At 42.3% G+C, this 17,644-nt stretch overlaps 1 protein-coding gene and 1 non-coding gene across 5 annotated transcripts in view; both read left to right on the top strand.

Annotated features, from left to right (window-relative positions):
• The window catches only part of Rbks (ribokinase), an 85,845-nt gene that overhangs the window by 61,444 nt on the left and 6,757 nt on the right, over positions 1-17,644 (top strand). Inside the window, exons 8-9 of one of the 4 annotated variants that reach the window (XR_002211758.2) lie at positions 2,712-2,832; positions 3,233-3,575. The exons of 2 other annotated variants lie outside the window; for them this stretch is intronic. Coding sequence is in view for 1 of the 2 variants with exons in the window: in XM_020154611.2 (XP_020010200.1) it covers positions 3,233-3,271 (39 nt within the window). In the remaining variant the exon portion in view is untranslated. Of the gene's footprint in view, positions 1-2,711; positions 2,833-3,232; positions 3,576-17,644 lie in introns of those variants that run through there. One more of the 4 variants, XM_020154611.2, reaches the window with a different exon arrangement.
• Positions 16,577-16,683, top strand: LOC141415168 (U6 spliceosomal RNA). Its single transcript, XR_012440181.1, has one exon. It is a non-coding gene; the product is annotated as a U6 spliceosomal RNA (small nuclear RNA).

The following is a 17,644-nucleotide window of genomic DNA, read 5'->3' as shown; positions in this document are numbered from 1 at the left end:
GAACATGTAGCCTGTATCAGAAATTAGAAACACATTTGAAGAGACTAATATTAGTTTGTAAAAACTTCTCCCATTCCTTACCATTGTGCAGTTTCACTACAGTGAGTCTAGGTCTAAATTTGTCTTATTTATGCTGCTTATGACTTTTTCTTCCTATATTTCAGTATTTGCATTTTTTATCAGTTCTAAAAATTTTCAATCATATTCTCTTACTATTGCCTTGCCCCTGTTTGCTCAATCCTCTCCTTCTAGAACCCATATTAGATATATGTTAGAACTTCTGTTTCTATTCTCCATGTCTTTTAAATTTTAAACTCTCTTGTCACATCTATATCTTGTTTTTTCTATGCGATATTGTAGACAATTTCTTCAGGTCTCTTATCCAGTTCATTAATTCTCTTGTCAGATATGTCTAACTTGTTTAATCCATTTTTTAGTTTAGTGACCATATTTATCATTTCTAAAAGTTCTATTTGGTTCTATCTCATGCCCGCCCATTCGTGTTCCATCTGGTATTTTTCTTATTTTTGTCTCATAATTTTAAATGCATATGTATATATATAGTTTCTTTTAGATGACTCTATTATCAGAAAATGTAGGGAGTTAATTCTGCTATTGCTAACTACTTAACTTCCCCTGGATGTTAGATTGTTTTGTCATATGGTTTATAATTTGGGGCTATAACCTTAGCTTCAGTGATGCTTTATCTATGAAAATTCTGTGTGGCCTGGGTTGAAGGTGTTTCTTTCCAGAGAATTCTTGCTTTACATCTGCCAGATGCCCCAGGTGTATCCCTAGCTCAGGAATACTTTTATTTTAATCCCTTGGTTTATACATTCCTGAACCACACAGATAATATAAATGTCAAAACCCAAACTACACAAAGACAGGATCCAGGTTCCAAAGTCTCAGTTGAGGCAGCATTACTTGCTGCTTCCCTGAGCTAGTGTCTGTTTTTGTTTTTGTTTTTTTCTGGTCCACTTTTTCTGTTGAACTCTTACTTCTAGCACCCTACTTTGCTTGAAACCCACTACCTGTCCAGACATGGACATTAAACCCAATCAGTCCCCAAGGTCATTCAGTAAGCCTCCCGGTGGCCATAATTTACCCCTGTGCTTTTTAGTCCTTGTTTTGATTTCAAGCTCTGAAAAATTCTCTTCTGTTTTTTAGATACAGTTATAGTGATAGGGCTTCTATTTTATCCTGGAGTTCTGGGCATCTTGAAGGAGTGTTTTTAGATCTCTAGACCACAACAGTGCTAGAAAGAGAAGTCTAAATAGTTTCCTCTCATCCACTGATCAGAGTCGGGATTCTATTCTCAGAGCATCCTGGGAGTACCTGGATTAGTGAAACAAAAGTGGCCTCTAGAACTATAAACAGTCCTTTAAGAAATGGGAAATTCAAGTGTTAGAGCACTGCCTAGCAAGCATGAGGCCCTGAGTTCAATTCCCAGTACTGTAAAAGAAAAGAAATGAAAACTCCCTCCATAGAAAAGTATGACAAAGCAGTGATGAGCTCCCTACCGTGCACCCAAATATTCAGCACACTTTGAATTTTCTGCAGGTGACCCAGTGGGCACACACTCATGTAATAAGGACACACTGGTGTACTAACACATTCCCTGCCACAGAGAGCTTGGAATCTAGAAAAGCATGTAGCCCATATGATCAGAATGAGAGGTGTTGTAGTGGGGATGCCCTTGATGCACTATGGAAGTACAGCAGACAGAGAGGCCAGGCAAGCTGTCCTAGAGGGTAAGGAAGTAGGGGCACTGAAGGATAAGTCAGAAGCAGTTTAGTAAAGGTAACCCAGGCAAAGATGGCAGCTCATGATATGGCCTGGAAGCTACAGGGAAGCATAGAGGGTTCACTTTGGAAAGAGCTTAGAGTATAAGGGAGAGTAGAAAAGGATGAGGTGGAAAAATGACAGATGGGTCGTAAAGGCCTTGACTTGTCAAATCTGAAAATCTACGTTTTCTTCTGCAAGCAACAGGGAGCCACTGAAGAATTTCATCAGGGAATAAATTCAGTCAGATTTATACTTTATAAAAAGATGAATATAGCTGCAGCACAAACATTACATTGGGAATTCCAAGACTGGAGATGGAATAGGCAGACTGAGGTACTGACTTGGATGGGAGATGATAGCAGCCTGTCCTAAGGACATGGCAGTGAGTATGTTGAGAAGTGGGTATGAGAGCTTTTACAAATTCAGAAGCCAGGCATGGTAAGGCATACCCAGAACTCCGCAGGTAGAAGTAGGAGGATCATGAAGTGAAGGAGGACAAATATGGTGGAAGAACTATGTATTCATATATGCAAATGGAACGAGACCTGTTGAAACTGTTCTGAGAAGGGGGGAAGGGAGGATAAAGGGAGGACCTAAGATATATTGTAAGCACTTTTGTAAATGTTACAATGTACCACCCCCCACCCCCTGTACAACTATAATATGCTAATTTTTAAAAAGGCCAGCTTGGGCTACATGGTGAGTTCAAGGTCAGTCTAAAGTACATAGTGAGACCCTGTCTCAAAAAGAAAAATAAAAAAATCAGAGGACTAACCATAGTTCAATTCCAAGAAAAATGAGAGAGAGAGAGTGAGAGAGAGAGAGAGAGAGAGAGGGAGAGAGAGAGAGAGAGAGAGAGAGAAGAAAAGCTAAGTTAAAAGGTCATTTCATGGTCAACAATCATATCATTCTGTTGGTCTCAGTGGTTTTCAGCATCTTTTTGACTCCTGACCCACCTAAGGGCTGAAACCTGTTTCCTCATCAGTGATTCTCTGCACAAGAAGACACCTGTAGAATTTACAAAAAGTAAAATTAAAATCCCAGGTGAGTTCCGTGGGCATGCACACCTGCCTTGCCACCCCATTTTAGGGAATCACTGAGCTGGGCAAAACAAACATTTAGGACAGAAATCTATCCCTTACATAAAGTAAATAACATTTGGAGGAAACTCTTTTTCCATCATAATGCTAGTTTGTATATTTTGCCCTACAGCACCTGCTTTAGGCACTAGCCTACTCCTGACTAAAACATAGTCTTCATGTAAATTTGCCTCCTACCCCAATGAGGTGACAAATCAGCCAGTATGTGATGAATTCAGGTTGTATAGACACAAATATCAGGTATTCCAGCCAAGGCACTTATAGTTTGCTGTGAATCATCCACGTCAGCTTTCAGGACAGTTAGAGTCACAAAACAATTTCTGTTTCTTCCTTCATTTTCACAGGGTAGACCTGGCTCAAGACCCAAGAGTGAAGCAGCAACTGTAAGAAAGCAGAAACATTATAAATAACCCAGAGAATCCTTTTTTAACAGCAACTGCCTGCTGATTTTGTGGCCTAACAGCTTAGCAAAAAAGGATATAACTACAATATTGTGCAATGACTAAGTACTCAAAATTTTGTGCATCAGCAGAAGTAGAACCTGTGGTTGATGCTCATGTTATCAAATGCCTTTGCCGTTCAATAATCTAGTAGGTCTTATTACTTAGCATGCAGTTTTCACAGAGAACAATGATTTTATTTCAAGTACTTCTCACTGAAATAAAAAAGCAGCTGTTAGAAGATGAACATTTGGCAGAAAATGTTTCAGTGAATCTTTTGTAAGACACTAAATCATCTTGGATTAACTGTTTTCTATCTAGAATGGTAGAGTCACAAAGAAAAAAGATTGCTGACCACAGAATGCAAGTCCAGTCTTTAGAACCCAGTGAATCACTAACAGCCATTTTAGTTTTAAGTGCCATTTATTCACCAATATGTAAAGTTATTTATATACAAAGCCTTCATTAATGTTGCCTGAAGAATGGGCCCTTTTTATTCCATTTTTAGCTTGCACTCAAGATCCTGCTTCTCTTTCATTAGTTATAGAATAAATTAATCCTCCAGAGACATTTTGGGCAGTTTTCAGTCTCCACAGCCTGTGCTTCTTTGTGGCTAGCCAAACAGAGCGGTGAGGGCTATGGCTGAAAGGGGCGCCTGCTGGACACAGCACATACCAGTCCTGTTCCAGAACCTGAAGAAACTAGAGCAAACCATGACCTGTCCACACCTTGCATATTCTTAAAACTGCCAATCACTGGCCAGACTATGGGTTTACCAGTGAATAAGTGACACCATGACATGGTTGCTGGGCACAGCCAATATCAGCCAAAAAACATTATGGTAGAGTTACTTTAATATGACTGTTGACTCAGGGATGGCTTTTATATCAAGTTATTATAATTGTAAGTAAAACATGAAAAATTATTTTTAAAATGATCAGGCAAAATGAATAGCTTTTCCCCAATTTCCACTCCTGGCATAGAGTACGTGATGGGTTGAGATTAAAATGAATAATTTTCAGAGATGGCTAACGATAATTTACAGGCTTGGGCTGGGGTGGTATCAGGTGCATAAAAGGGGAAGAGTCAAGAATGTCTGTTTTGTAGATTAGTTGGTGATATGAGATAGTATGTCTACATTTTTATAAGGTCACTTGGATGCAAAAGTTGACTTCATCAAAATGTCCCACTTCAGTAATGTGAGTAGCCAGCCCAGTGCCCATCTCCAGCTGATAAGTGGACCCTGAGACACCGGCAAGCCCAGATAGAGCCAGCAAATGGCCTATATCAGTATGAATCATTGGCTGACTTTGACCAGGAGCCATTTGTCACCAATAGCAGAGCCAGGTTTCTGAGGTAGCCTGAACACCACAGCCATATGCATTCATTGTAAAGGCTGAGGTGGCCAAAATAGACACATCTGGCAGGGGATTTTTCTTTGGCTCAACTTGAAGTCAAATCCTAGTGAAGCAGTTATTATGATAACCTGTACTCTTATAAATGGTTGCCAGATTATGTGTGAGGTACTGTTCTGGAGGACTGTCATTGGGGGCATGCCTTTGATGGTTATGCCTGGTCCCTGGTGTCTTTTTTCCCTCTCTACTTTCTGTATACCATGCGGTGAGTAGCCTTGACACCTGCTCCTGCAGCCACAATGTTCTCCCTCACCACAGCCAGAATCAGTGAAGCCAAGGACAGTGGACCAAAAACTCTGAAACTGTGAACTGAAATAAATCTTTCCTCCCTTAAGTTGTTTGTATCAGGTATTTTGTCACAGTGATGAGAAGTCTGACCAACACGGGTGTCCATAAATAAAGAATCTGACAGTTCTGAGATGATGGTTAGCAGAGTTTTTCTTGTTTTATAGTAGTTGAAGTTTAATCAATATATTCAAAATGGAAAGACCAGTGTCATTTTTAATATCACTTACAGTCTCTTTGGGCAGTGAAATGCTGCCCTGAGCATATCTCAGCCCTATCTTCCTTTGATTTTACACTTGACCTCCCACTGATCCTTCTCTGTTCTCATCTATCTAAATGAAAGAAAGCTTTAGCACTATAAACCTCATTCCAAATAGAAATACATAATTCAAGAGGAATACTGATGTCAAAGAAGAGAAGGCACACCAATTTGTGTCAGCATTTGCCGTAAATTAAAAAGGAGTACAAGGAGAGTTTAATGTAATGTAGAATAGAAATTAAAATAGAACCAATATTTAGGCATTCCTCCGCCTCTTTTTTCCCTGCTGTGACATGAAGGATTGACTTTCTCCCAGCCTAAGTACTAATGTAGTTCATCCTTTTCTTATTCTTTTCTGCTGGGATATTTTTCCCCCATCAGATGTTACGTGTTTATCTCTGGCATCCAACATTTGACCTTTTTACCTGTTCCATTCTAATTACAACAGCAAAAATCAGAGAAGTAAAAGTCAGAGTTTCTCCCCCACTTTCCACACTGTTCATGTTTGTAACATAGAAAGGTCCTGTGCCTATTCAGCCGCCATCAGTAGCTATTAATTTTTCCGTGTTACTGGTTGCCTCTAATGTGTCACCTCCTGGAAAATCAAAGGCTGATAAGAGAACATCGTGCAGTGTAGTGCTGTGCATGGTGTCTTTACACTCAGGAGAATTCTTAGCGCATTCCCAGAGTGCCCTCGCCTTTAGAGTAGTGCAGTGGGGATGACAGCCCGCTCAAACTGCCGTGAACAGAGCCCATTTGGAGCTCTCTATTCTAATTTCCTCCAGAGCTAATATTTTTCTTTACAGTGACCCATTGTTTTTGGTCACTGGTAGAATTCCCTAGCTTGGTTCCCCCCACACATAAATCAGTAGATTTTAAATGATTCACTCTTGGGCTGGGGGCGGTGTGGGTCAAGTAGTAAAGCACCTACCTAGCATGCAAAGGCCCTGAGTTCAAACCCCACTACTGCCAAAAAAAGAAAGATTCACTCTTTTCAGAGATGTTCATGGAAGAGTGATTCTCAAAGTGTGGCCCCAGACTGGCAGCATCAGCAGCACCACCTAGATTCATTAGAAATGTAGATCCTGAACCCCACCTTGGATTTAAGAGATCAGAATTTTTGAGGGTGGAGCCCAGCAATGCATGTTTTAAGAAGCCCTCCAAGCAATTTTAATGTCAAGTTTGAGAACCCTTGGCTTAGAAAATGTGCTGCCTCAATTAAGGATATTCAAAGATGTGCCACAAATTTTGAAGTATTCCAAAAATATTTCAAACTATTTTGGAGCAAGGCTAGAATATATATATATATATATATATATATATATATATATATATATATATATATATATATATATATGACTTCCCCTGAGGACTACTTTAACAGAGACTTCAACCAATGGCATCCTAATTATGCCACCTAGCCACTGACCTTGAGCCAGTTGTTACATCTGGAAATTGAAAGACTCACCCTGTGTACCTCACAGGATTGAAATGAGATTCAAATTGAATCACATCTGCAAGCATGCCCTACAAGCCAGAAATTAAAAGTCATATCACTGTACAGGCAGGATTTTGTGGAGTGTGTATTGGGTCATGTATAGGAGTGGGGACGGGAGGGGGACAGGAGTGGGGACAGGCCTGGGTCTAGCATTTCTGTGGCCTGACCACCTATTTGTCTATATAATGACCTGCCAGATGTGTCTCATTTCTGCCATTTCGGCTCACCAATGCAATTAGTGTTAAAAGAGAAAAACCATTGCCGGGTTAGTGTCTACAGGAATCTAGAAAAATACATGCATGTTCATGCTGTTTTCTTAGTGGTGACTATAAAGCTCTGTGATGGTCTTTGAGGGCAAACAGTGTTGTGTGGATACTAAAGCTCTCATGTCCAGAACATGGCACGTGGCAGCCATGGAACGGTCTATCTGGAACCCATCCATTTCAAGCCCGGGTAAAGGAGTATTTACCTTAAAGAAGGAGGCTTAGCAGCTGAGTGCCACACATTAATGAATACAGAAGACTGAAAAGAAAATCCCTCAAGGCAACCAAGTCTACAGAAACTGAGATTTACAAACCAGACACTTGCTGTGTCTATGTTTGGGAAGAATGTGGGTGGATTTTTACCTCAGAGATTAGCTTTTACAAACAATTTCACTGTAGGAATTCTTAAACAGCAAACTCCTGGTGCATTTATAATTTAATCTGAAAACTTTACAGACTCTTTAGTGAGCACTTCTGAGCAGGAAGGAAGCTAAACCTGTTGCCACAATGCTTACAAGGAATGAAGTTTCAGTAACAGAACAGTTCCTTCTGGGCAGACGTCAACCTCACTTTTCACACAAAGTGCCAGCTAAAATTTAGAGACTAGGTATGAGTCGGGTGCCACTGGCTCACACCTGTAATCCTAGCTACTCGAGAGGCAGAGATCAGGAGAATTGAGGTTCAAGGCCAGCCTGGGCAAAGAGTTATCATAAGACCCCATCTTTAAAATACCCAACACACACACACACACACACACAAAACAAGGGCTAGCAGAATGGCTCAAGTTGTGAAGCGCCTGCCTAGCAAGAGTGAATCCCTGAGTTCAAACCCCAGTACCACCAACAACAAAGAGACTAAATATGAATACAATTGGCTAATTATGGTTAAATTTTGTGCTACTTGTGGAATAAAAAGCTGTTGGTTAATTATAAAATTAAAATATGAAAGAATTTTAGTCAAATCTGTAACAACAGAGAGTGGATCAGTGGTTCCTAGGACTCCATCAAGTGGGGGTGGAATAGGGAGTGACTGTTAATGAATGTGAGCTTTCTTTTAGGGGCAGTGAAAATTTCTAAAGTTAGATTGTGGTGATGGTTGCTCAGCCCTGTGACTGTACTAAGGGACATCAAATTGTGAGTGAGTACACTGTTTGGTACTGAATTATATTCCAAAGGTGGAGCTTTTGGAGGGGTTTTATTTTGTTTTTTGGTTATTTTTTTGAGAGGGTATGAAGATGTAGCTCAGTGGCAGAGGGCCTGCTTTGCATGCACAAGGCTCTTGGTTTGATTCTCAGCACCACAAAAGAAAAACTTTTAAATCAAATGGCTAATAAATCATGTGTCTGCTTAAAAGACAGAAATGAAAGCCATATCAAAAATGTGCTGCATGAAGTTTTATAGTTGATTAATTTGAAATACGGGCCATTTGAAATATATTAAACCAGAAAAGTTTCAGGTTTAATAGCATTTTAAAAGCGGATTATCACTAATAAAAAAAGTTTTTAAAAAGTGGAATTGCTTAATAATTGAATTTTAGCTATCATAAATTAAGGTGACTGCACTAGAAGGCAAAGTCATGAACATTTGTGACATAATGATTTGTCATGTTCCCTACAGATTTATTTAGAATGGAACTCAGTACTTAGGCAATAGTGATAAGAAATCAAGATTCTCACTGTCTTGACTCTTGTAAAGTGATCGTGTTCAGGAAGGTGGGAAAGTTGAGGTCCGATGAAGGATATGACCTCATCCTCGAGAGGTAAATATGTGCTGATAAGAGGAGGTGGACAGATTGAGATGGGAGCTGCGGAACCAGGCTCTCGTACACACCATCACATCTCAGGGAATGCACTCTGTCCTGTCTGCACAGGAGGGAACCTTTCTGCTGTTCCTGCCTTGGGAAGGTCCTCTGGCAGACTGGTTCTCGTCTTCTTGCTAAATCCTCACTCCAAGCCTAGGGATTACCATGTCTCGCTGATAAGAGTGGAGAATCTAGATTGTTGTAAAGAAGAGAGGAACTGAATGGGAGATATTGGAATTTCTGGCTCCATGGAAAGAAAGCAGAGAGCTAGCAAAACCTGCCTAGCAGGCCTGCAGTGTAGCCTTTGTAGCTCAGGTCTCTCCCATCCAAGTACTAACCAGCCCAACTCTGCTTAGCTTCTGGGATCAGATGTGGTTGGGCACATTCAGGTGGTATGGCCTACACAGCTCAGGCTTCTTCATGCGCCTGAATGGACCACTGGCAGTTCTTTGGAACAAGAGGCCTTACTTAGCATTTCTCAACTTTTTTTTTCATTATCACCCCACCACTACCCCAAGGAGCCTAAGACTTTATTTTTTCCTTAATCACTCTCCTTCCTCCCCATGAACTATAAGTACTACAGATAACACATACACACACACACACACACACATTTAGGTACTGTAGCCTTTAGGAAGCCACAGACCATTATAATAGGTAAGAATGTTTCACGCACACCCGTCCCAGGAGATGTGGCCTCAGTTGAGAATGCCCTGGATGGATCAAAAGCAGCACCTTCCTGCTCAGCCTTGGAGTAGTGGAAAAAGCTGATCAGGTGGCCTGATGTTTACTTACCGAGAGGAACGTCCTCACAAATTCTCATCATCCCACACCATCCCTTCATCCTGTCTGCTACCCTTGGGCTCTGCTACATCCTCCTGAGTGGCAGCCTCTGTCAGGTGGTGGAGAGTAGGGTATTCCAACAAGCTGCAATGCAGAGGAGGTTGAGGGCACCCTTCCCCGTATGAGACCTGCCTTCCCATGCTATCCTCCTGCCCACCCACCTCAGCTCTGTACCTCTGCCCAGAGTCTCTTTCACGGTTCACCACCTGCACCTTGTCCCCAAGTGAAAGCATGAGTCTTGCCATGCTTCCCTAGTTCTGCACTAACTAGAGGAACCTTGTACTTTCACTTTCTAATCTTCTCCTCACAATGTCTCTAGCAGTCTCAGAGCATCTCCTCAGCCCTCACAGAGATGGTCACTGCTGGAACTCCCCAGAGCTTGTCCTCTCTCATAATCAAGGCCTACAGGATACTAGCTTCTGTCTGTTCCTGGCTATCCCTGTTCTCCTCTGGACTAGGAACAGAAAGCCAGACCCCTTACCCTAGAATTCTGAAGTGTTTCCTAGGATGGTGACCTCTGTTGTTCTCTAGAACTCTGTCTGGCCCCTTCTGACTTAGGTCATGGGCTGCCACTCCAAAACCTTGAGCAAAGTAACAGTCTGCCCCACATTTGTTGAACACACAACCTATGCTGGGCCTTTTGATATACATATCTGATTCATTGTTTACAATAGCCCTGTAAAGGTTATTACCATTGTACAAATAAATACACAGACACAGAAGAGTTGAGTGACTTGGCAGAGGTCACACAGCTAGTACATGGTGAAATCAAGTCTTTCTGGCCCCAAACCATTTGGTACATTGTCCCAGTTGAGAAAACATTTTCCTAATTATGTGACTAGAAAAATGACAGAGATGTTCACTGCAGATGAAAAGGCAATTAATCTGTCGTTTTTACAAGATGATAGAGCCAACAAAAGGGAGCAGAAGCCAGGCTGCTTCCCTGAAGTTCACGACTCCCACACCTCCTGCCTGTCAGGTTAACCATCTGAGGACAAAAAGTGACTTTTCCAGATACTCCTGCTTCAGCCTCCTGCGCACAGGAATAAGGCAAGAAGTCCCGTTGTAAGAACCCAGATGCAAAGCAGAGCAGGACTGTATGCCAGGCTCACCAAAGGGTCCACCATAGCAGCAACTGGTGCAGCCTTCATTGATGTGCTCTCTCCTGAGGAAAATCTGAGCACAGCCCAGAGTAGAGAGCAAAGCTGACCCTCCACGTCAAATCTGGGCCCCAGCAGGGTGTGGAAGGTACCAGGCTTTCTGGCAGTTTGCATCTGCTCTCTCCTTCCTGAACCCCTTGCCAGATCTTTAGTTTTAAGAAGAAAGTGCACTGACTTGCGATTTAGTCATGCTTCATCCCATTGCTCCTCCCTGGCTTCTAAAACCACAAGCCAGACTGAGGAATTCACGTCCACAGTGTGGGCTCTGCATAGCTTTGTGTAGGGAGAGGCTCTGAAAAGAAAAGAGAGTGGTATCTCCTTGTCAGATGGAATGTGTGAAGACATCGAGGAGGAATGCCAGGACTCTAGCTGTTAGGGTCGCTGGCCAGTTTAGGCTCTGAATCATCCCGCGTGGGTACAAATTCCTAACAAATGAAGCCTTAGAAATGACATCATTCTTGCAAGATCCTCTGGGGTCTGTGTATTGCCTGCCAAGTCCTTACCTTGAGGACTATCATAACATGGGGTTTTTTCCCAACCAACTTAATACTCATCACTCGTTCCAACTCATCTGCTTTTCTGTCAGCTGGAATTTGGCAGACAAGGACGTTTACAATCCTGTTACGTCGTCCTCCCTCCTACAGGGCATTCCTGGGACAGCACGTGCTCCTCACCTGACCACTCAGCACCCATTCTCCTGACAGTGAGATCAGCAGTAATTTCAGTGTGGATTGGGCATGGCACTGGGTCTCAGGATTGGAGGTGACGAACACCATCTTCCTACACTCAAAGAGGAGATAGGGAACACATGGGGGAACCTGATCTAGGCTGGTGGGATCAGCAGAAGCACAGTGCTTTAAACATAGTACCAGGCAATAAATATGTGATAACTAAGCTGATTCCTGAGGTAAGTCTTAGAAAATGAGTGTAGGAGTTAGTCCAGGGAAGAGTCTGAGCTGAGATGTCTCCATGATCATAGAGCCATTAGTGAATAGGAAGAAGTGAGAGGTGAAACTGGAAAAATGGCATCAGGAGTCTGGTGTGCCATTTTAAGGAACTAAAATTTTATTCTAAGAAAGAAGAGAGACATTCAGAGGACTTTTGGCAGGGAAGTGAGGTGGCCAGGCTTGCAGTAATGTGAAGAATGGATTGAAAAGGTCCACCCTGGAGACAGGAAGACCAGTTAGGAAGTTAATGTGGTCCCAAAGATGATATGAACATGAAGTAGGGCAGTGGGAGTGGGCATGGAGATGAGAGAGCAGATCTGAGGAATATTTGGGAGGCAACTGATGATTAATTATAGAGAGAGGTATCCAGAAAATCCCCAGGATTCCAGTGTGGTGTCACAGCTGACCAGATAAAAAGAGGCCAGTGTTTGGGCAGAATTCTGTGGTCAATTCAGTTGGGTTGAGTTAGTTACCTACGAGAGATATGAGGCAGGTTAAGCAGGTTCACAAACCCAAAGACAGAGCAGTCTGGACTTAAGATATGGATTTAAGATTCATTGTATCCATATCAGTTGAAACTATATTAGTAGTTGAAACACCTGGAAAATGATGGGGAATGAGAAGAGAAATGAGCCCAAGACAGAACCAAGGGAAACCAGTATCACTGGTGTGTAATGAGGAAGAGGCACCCATGATGAACACAGAAGGGTTAGAGAAATACAAGCAACTATGGAGAGTCCCATCCTGCTGTGCGCTTCTTCCCTGATCAACTTCACAGTGCTTCTTTCTCCCTAAACCTTCCACCTAAGCTCTCTAGCAATTCTATTCATCATAAATAAGCTCTTTCCCGGCACTGGTGGCTTACTCCTATGATCCTAGATACTCAGGAAGCAAGATCAGGCAGGGTTCAAAGCCAGTCTGGGCAAATAGATCACAAGACCCTACCTCAAAAAAGCCCTTCACATAAAAGGCCTGGTGGAGTGTCTCAAACAGAAAGAACGCCTGCCTAGCAAGCCTGAGGCCCTGAATTCAAACCCCCGTGCCACCAAATAAATAAATAAATAAATAAGCTCTTTTACATCCCTAACTCCCAATACGGCCCCCACAGGTGAAAGCTGCTCCTGATCACAAAGCCCATTTGTTTCAATTTCCAGTCATCCTCCCTCTACCCTGCTATGAAGTTCCCTGCATTATCGAGACTCATGTAATTCAGTTACAGCACCTCAACCTGTTTTCTTGCACATTCTGTTTAGACTTTGGCATCTACATTGCCATGTTTCCCTCCACCCCAAAGCTACTGTCATTTAGGGTGGTGACGTTAGGACCATGAGGATGAGCCGTTTCTAAGACCCTAGTTTCTAGGTGCCCTGTTCTGTGGTGACTCTTCTCCTCCACTGCACTTCGGCATAGGACGCCTATGATGACTTCCAAGACCTTGTTAATACTTGTTTGGAATTGCTTCAATCCTGTGGTAATAAGCCCCATGTCCTACTCTCTGACCACAGCCACCTCTCTCACCTCTTTTCCTTCATTCCTCACTTTCCTTAGTTCCTACCATTTTTCCCTGGCCTGTTGAACCCCTCTAGATCTCTCTTCCTTCCTTATCCAAGTTAGACTTCCTGGTTGCTCATCTGAAATATTCTTCTATCCTATAGCCTTTAGTTCCTGTGTACCCTAGCTCATCCCCCATACCTTCCCAGGGCAACTCTAATTCACAGTCTCTTCTCCATTCCTGCCCCAAGCACATGGAGGAAAATGGTATCCTGTGTAGAGAAACACCACTAGAGAGTCATGATCTTTACTGTCTCATCCCTACCATTCTTCTTCACTACAGAAGACATAAACTATGGGGAAGTGAAAAAAATGTGAGCAGTAGCCAAAAGCCCAATCTCCTCCCCCAAAATAGATTCCACCTGCTCTGTTGCTGGATTCCCACACAGATGACCTTGGTACAAATCTTGACTGCCAGGTACTGCCTTTTTTTATTTTATATTGTCAAGACATTGATTCTCCTATAATCTTAAATTCCTCAGCTTTAATGTTAGGATCCCACAGGGCTGCTGCTGGCTTGTGTGGTACTTTGCGCAAATTGGAAGATGTCCCTCTGCATAGGCTAACAGCTTCGTGAGCTGAGCATGGCCTGCAGCTCCACACTCACCCGCATGTTAGCCAGTGCTTCATCACTGTGGCAGATACATGAAAGAAACAGTTCAACGGTGGGAAGATTTGTTTGGACTCATGGTTTTCAAGGTTTCAGACCATGACCACTTGGCCTTATTGCTGTGGGCCTATGATGAAGCAAAGCAACATGGCAGAGAGGGCAATAGTAGAACAGAACTGAGGTGGCAGAGAAGCAGAGAGGAGGAAGGGGCCCAGGACGAGATACAGTGCCCAAGAATATGCCCCCAGGGACCTACTTTCTCCAACTTGGCCCCACCTCTGGAAGTTTCTACCACTTCCCAAATAATGCCATCATATTTATTAGATTCCATTCCAATGGAGTCTGTCGTTAAATCATCGATGAAGTTAGAGCCCTCATGATCTAATCATTTCTCAAAATCATTATCAGCTGACAACCAAGCCTTTATCATCTGAGAATTTGGGGGAGACATTTCATATCTAAACCATAACATGCCCTCAGCTGGGTACCCTTGTGCGGTGCTATTACCGTTTGCATAACCAGACACCGTAGCTCCAACTGTGCCTTCCTCCACAGGGTCCTTGTGAAAAATAAAAGCAATAACACGCAAAGCATCCAGCAGAACGCCTGACACTGAGCAAAACCTCATAGAACAGCCACTGCAAACCACTAGAACTTGGGTTAACATGTGGTTGTGCTCTGCTGGGGCTGCACATTCCACCGTTTTTAAGCATTTGCTGCCTAGCTCCACTGGGTTTATTAGTGTGCACCTATCTCTCATCAGACAGCAGTGCCCTGAGAGATGGGAATATGGACTAGGCAGTCCAGTAGAGGCACAGGTCATGGTCATAGACAAGGCCCCCAGCAAGGTAAGGAGTGGTGGAGGGAGTGAAGACTGGCCAGAGAGGACTGTCTGAAAGGGAGGAAAAGGGAAATGAGAAACTGTTCTCCTCATGGCAACACTACGTCAGGGCCGAGAGCAGTGGCTGCCCACCCAGACCCACAAACCGTCTCCTGGGTGCTGGCCATAGGAGCTGCCCCCACCCCTCAGATTCTGCCCTTGGGACCATCTCACCAGCTGCTCCTCCTAAGTGTCATCCCTGCCTCACCAGCCCTCGACTCTTCCCCCACTGCAAGGCTGAGTGAGATATGCCATGGGACATGTGTTGCTGTCCTTTCACTTTACCGATACGCCAGCTGCTTCCACGTGTACCACAGACCAGAACTTCTCAGAAACCAGGGGTACGAAGGCCCTCAGGAAAGCAAGGACTTCACAGTGCCGCATCCACTCTGTATGAGCTGTGCTTCCTGAAGAGGAAATCATTCTGAGAAGACAATGAATAGTAGCCACATGGGTAACTGTAGGAAGGAGGATAAATTATGCCATCACCCTTTTGGCACAAAAATAATTTTCAGTAAAAGGTTAAAACCATCAAGTTGTATCAATGAGAACTATTCCATTATTCCAAGAATGATTGATTGGAAAGTACTTTACTTACAGGAAAATCACAGTGATACAATATAGCTTCCACTTTTAAAGCACTTTTCATTAAAAAAAAATCATGCCAATGTATAAAAATAGTTATACTAAAGATGTGAATCAACAGCCAAGTAACTTATTGGCACTTGAAAGCCTTGTGGTATAAATAGACCTAACAGTGGAAATATCAAGTAACTCAGCCATAGCAACCCAACCTCCATTTTCACTAACACAAAAGAAAGTCACATGCGGTTCATCCAAGGCCATCTGGCCACTTTGGAAAGGATCTTGGGAAGAACTTGATGAAGTAGGACCACTAGGTGAGGTCAGGTCACAGCACTGGGCAAGGCAGTGGGAGAGACACGTTGACAGAGATGTCTTTCCCTTAAGAGTGTTCAAATTGTCCCAGACTACAGGCCTGTACCAAATAGGCAGCATAATGTTTTCGTGTCCTAGGAGAAATAAAAAGGATTACAAGACACAAAAAGAAAGATTGTTTTTAGCTTGGTGACTTTGTCCTCCCTCTTTGCCTCCCACAGCCTTTACTGGTTGGTGTCATGGAATCTACTGAGTGTGAATGCAAATTAGAGCTTTGTCATTTGCTAGCTAGGTGACCATGGACAAATTATTGTGTCTCTGAGATCCAATTTTCTCATTTGAGTGGAGGGAGCATTGTAAAGATGAAGTTGTGTAAGTTAAGTACCCAGCTTTGCTGCCTCCTGATGCAGAACAAACAATATATGTTTACTACCTTCCTTGCCCTTCCACTCCTCTGTAAGAAGCAACCTTCTGCCCCTTTCATGCTTACATTTCAAAGAGCTTTTCCATTATTGGATGTTGTAATATGGCTTTCAGGTTGGCCTTTATGTCTTTGACCTGATAGTTCCTGTCATCCAGGAACCATCCTCCATCTTTGTGTTTTGGTACTCAGTGGCTTGACTACCCTCTTTGTAAAGAAAAGCATAGAAAAGCATCCCACTTCTGGTGAGGTCAAGATCAGGGCAGTTAGAACCCGGTTTCATTGGCAAATATAAATTGAATGCACATTTCTTTTACGGGATTATATAATGCAGGAATCATCCAGGAAAGATAGACAGGATTTCTGACCTTGTAAGAGTTCACCACATGACAATTACCTCAGCCAAGGTTCTCTGTTGAGTAGTCACTTCAGCAGCACATATACTAAAATTGTAACAATACAGAGAAAATTATCATGGCCCCTGCACAAGAATGACACACAAATCCATGAAGCCTTCCATATTTTTGGAAATATCACAATGAAACACCCTGTATAGCTATCTTAAACCAACAAAAAAATGTCATTTTTTTTTTTTCACAAAAACAGAGAACAAGAAAGCAAAACAGTCCTGTCTGGGGGGTTGGTACCAGTAGGAGGAGAGAGGGTGTAAGAAAGGGTGTAGAGGGTGAATAAGATAGAAATATTATGTACACATGTATGTAAATGGAAAAATTAGACCTGTTGAAGCTATTCCAGGAATGGGGGAGAAGGAGATAAAGGAGAATGATGGATAGGTGAATTCAACTATGATATAGTGTAAGAACTTTTATAAATGTCACAATATACCCCAGTACAATTTTAAAAAAAGGTTTTCAGTTGAAAACAAAAGAAAAGGCTGTGATCCTGGCAAAGTACCATCACAGCAGCACTGCTATGCACATCTCAAACCTCAGTTTTTCTGCAATACCTGTCACAGCCAGGAAGTGTTCCCAGTTCCCTAAACTTTCAGGTAAGTGTCCCTGGGTTACAAAGGAAACTGCCACAATGAGCTAAGTTATCACCAAATGCAAGAGGGAGTGTCTCTGAGTTCATTCCACACCAGTTTCTAATGGTGGCCACATAATTTCTTAAAAAGAGAGAGAAATCATTCAGAGACAAAAGTTGACACATTTCTGAGTTCACAGTAACATTGATTTTTTTTTTAGTTGTCTTTAATTTAAAAAAACAAAACTAAAAAAGTTGCACTATTCCCATAATACTCTTCACCTCGTTTCACCAGTTATTAGCATTTTGCCACATTTGTTGTATTACTCTCTTCAAAAAACATAAATATACTTATTTTTTAGATGAAAATAAGTTGTAGACATTATTACTCTTTACTTCTTATAGATACCTCAGATATATATCCTAAGGACAAGGGCATAACAAAACTACATTTGTAATTATCAAATTCAGTATATTTAACACTGAAACAATCTTGAATACAT

This window comes from Castor canadensis, chromosome 12 (assembly GCF_047511655.1).
Source record: "Castor canadensis chromosome 12, mCasCan1.hap1v2, whole genome shotgun sequence".
Classification (NCBI taxonomy): domain Eukaryota; kingdom Metazoa; phylum Chordata; class Mammalia; order Rodentia; family Castoridae; genus Castor; species Castor canadensis.
This window is presented reverse-complemented; position numbering and strand designations above follow the sequence as displayed.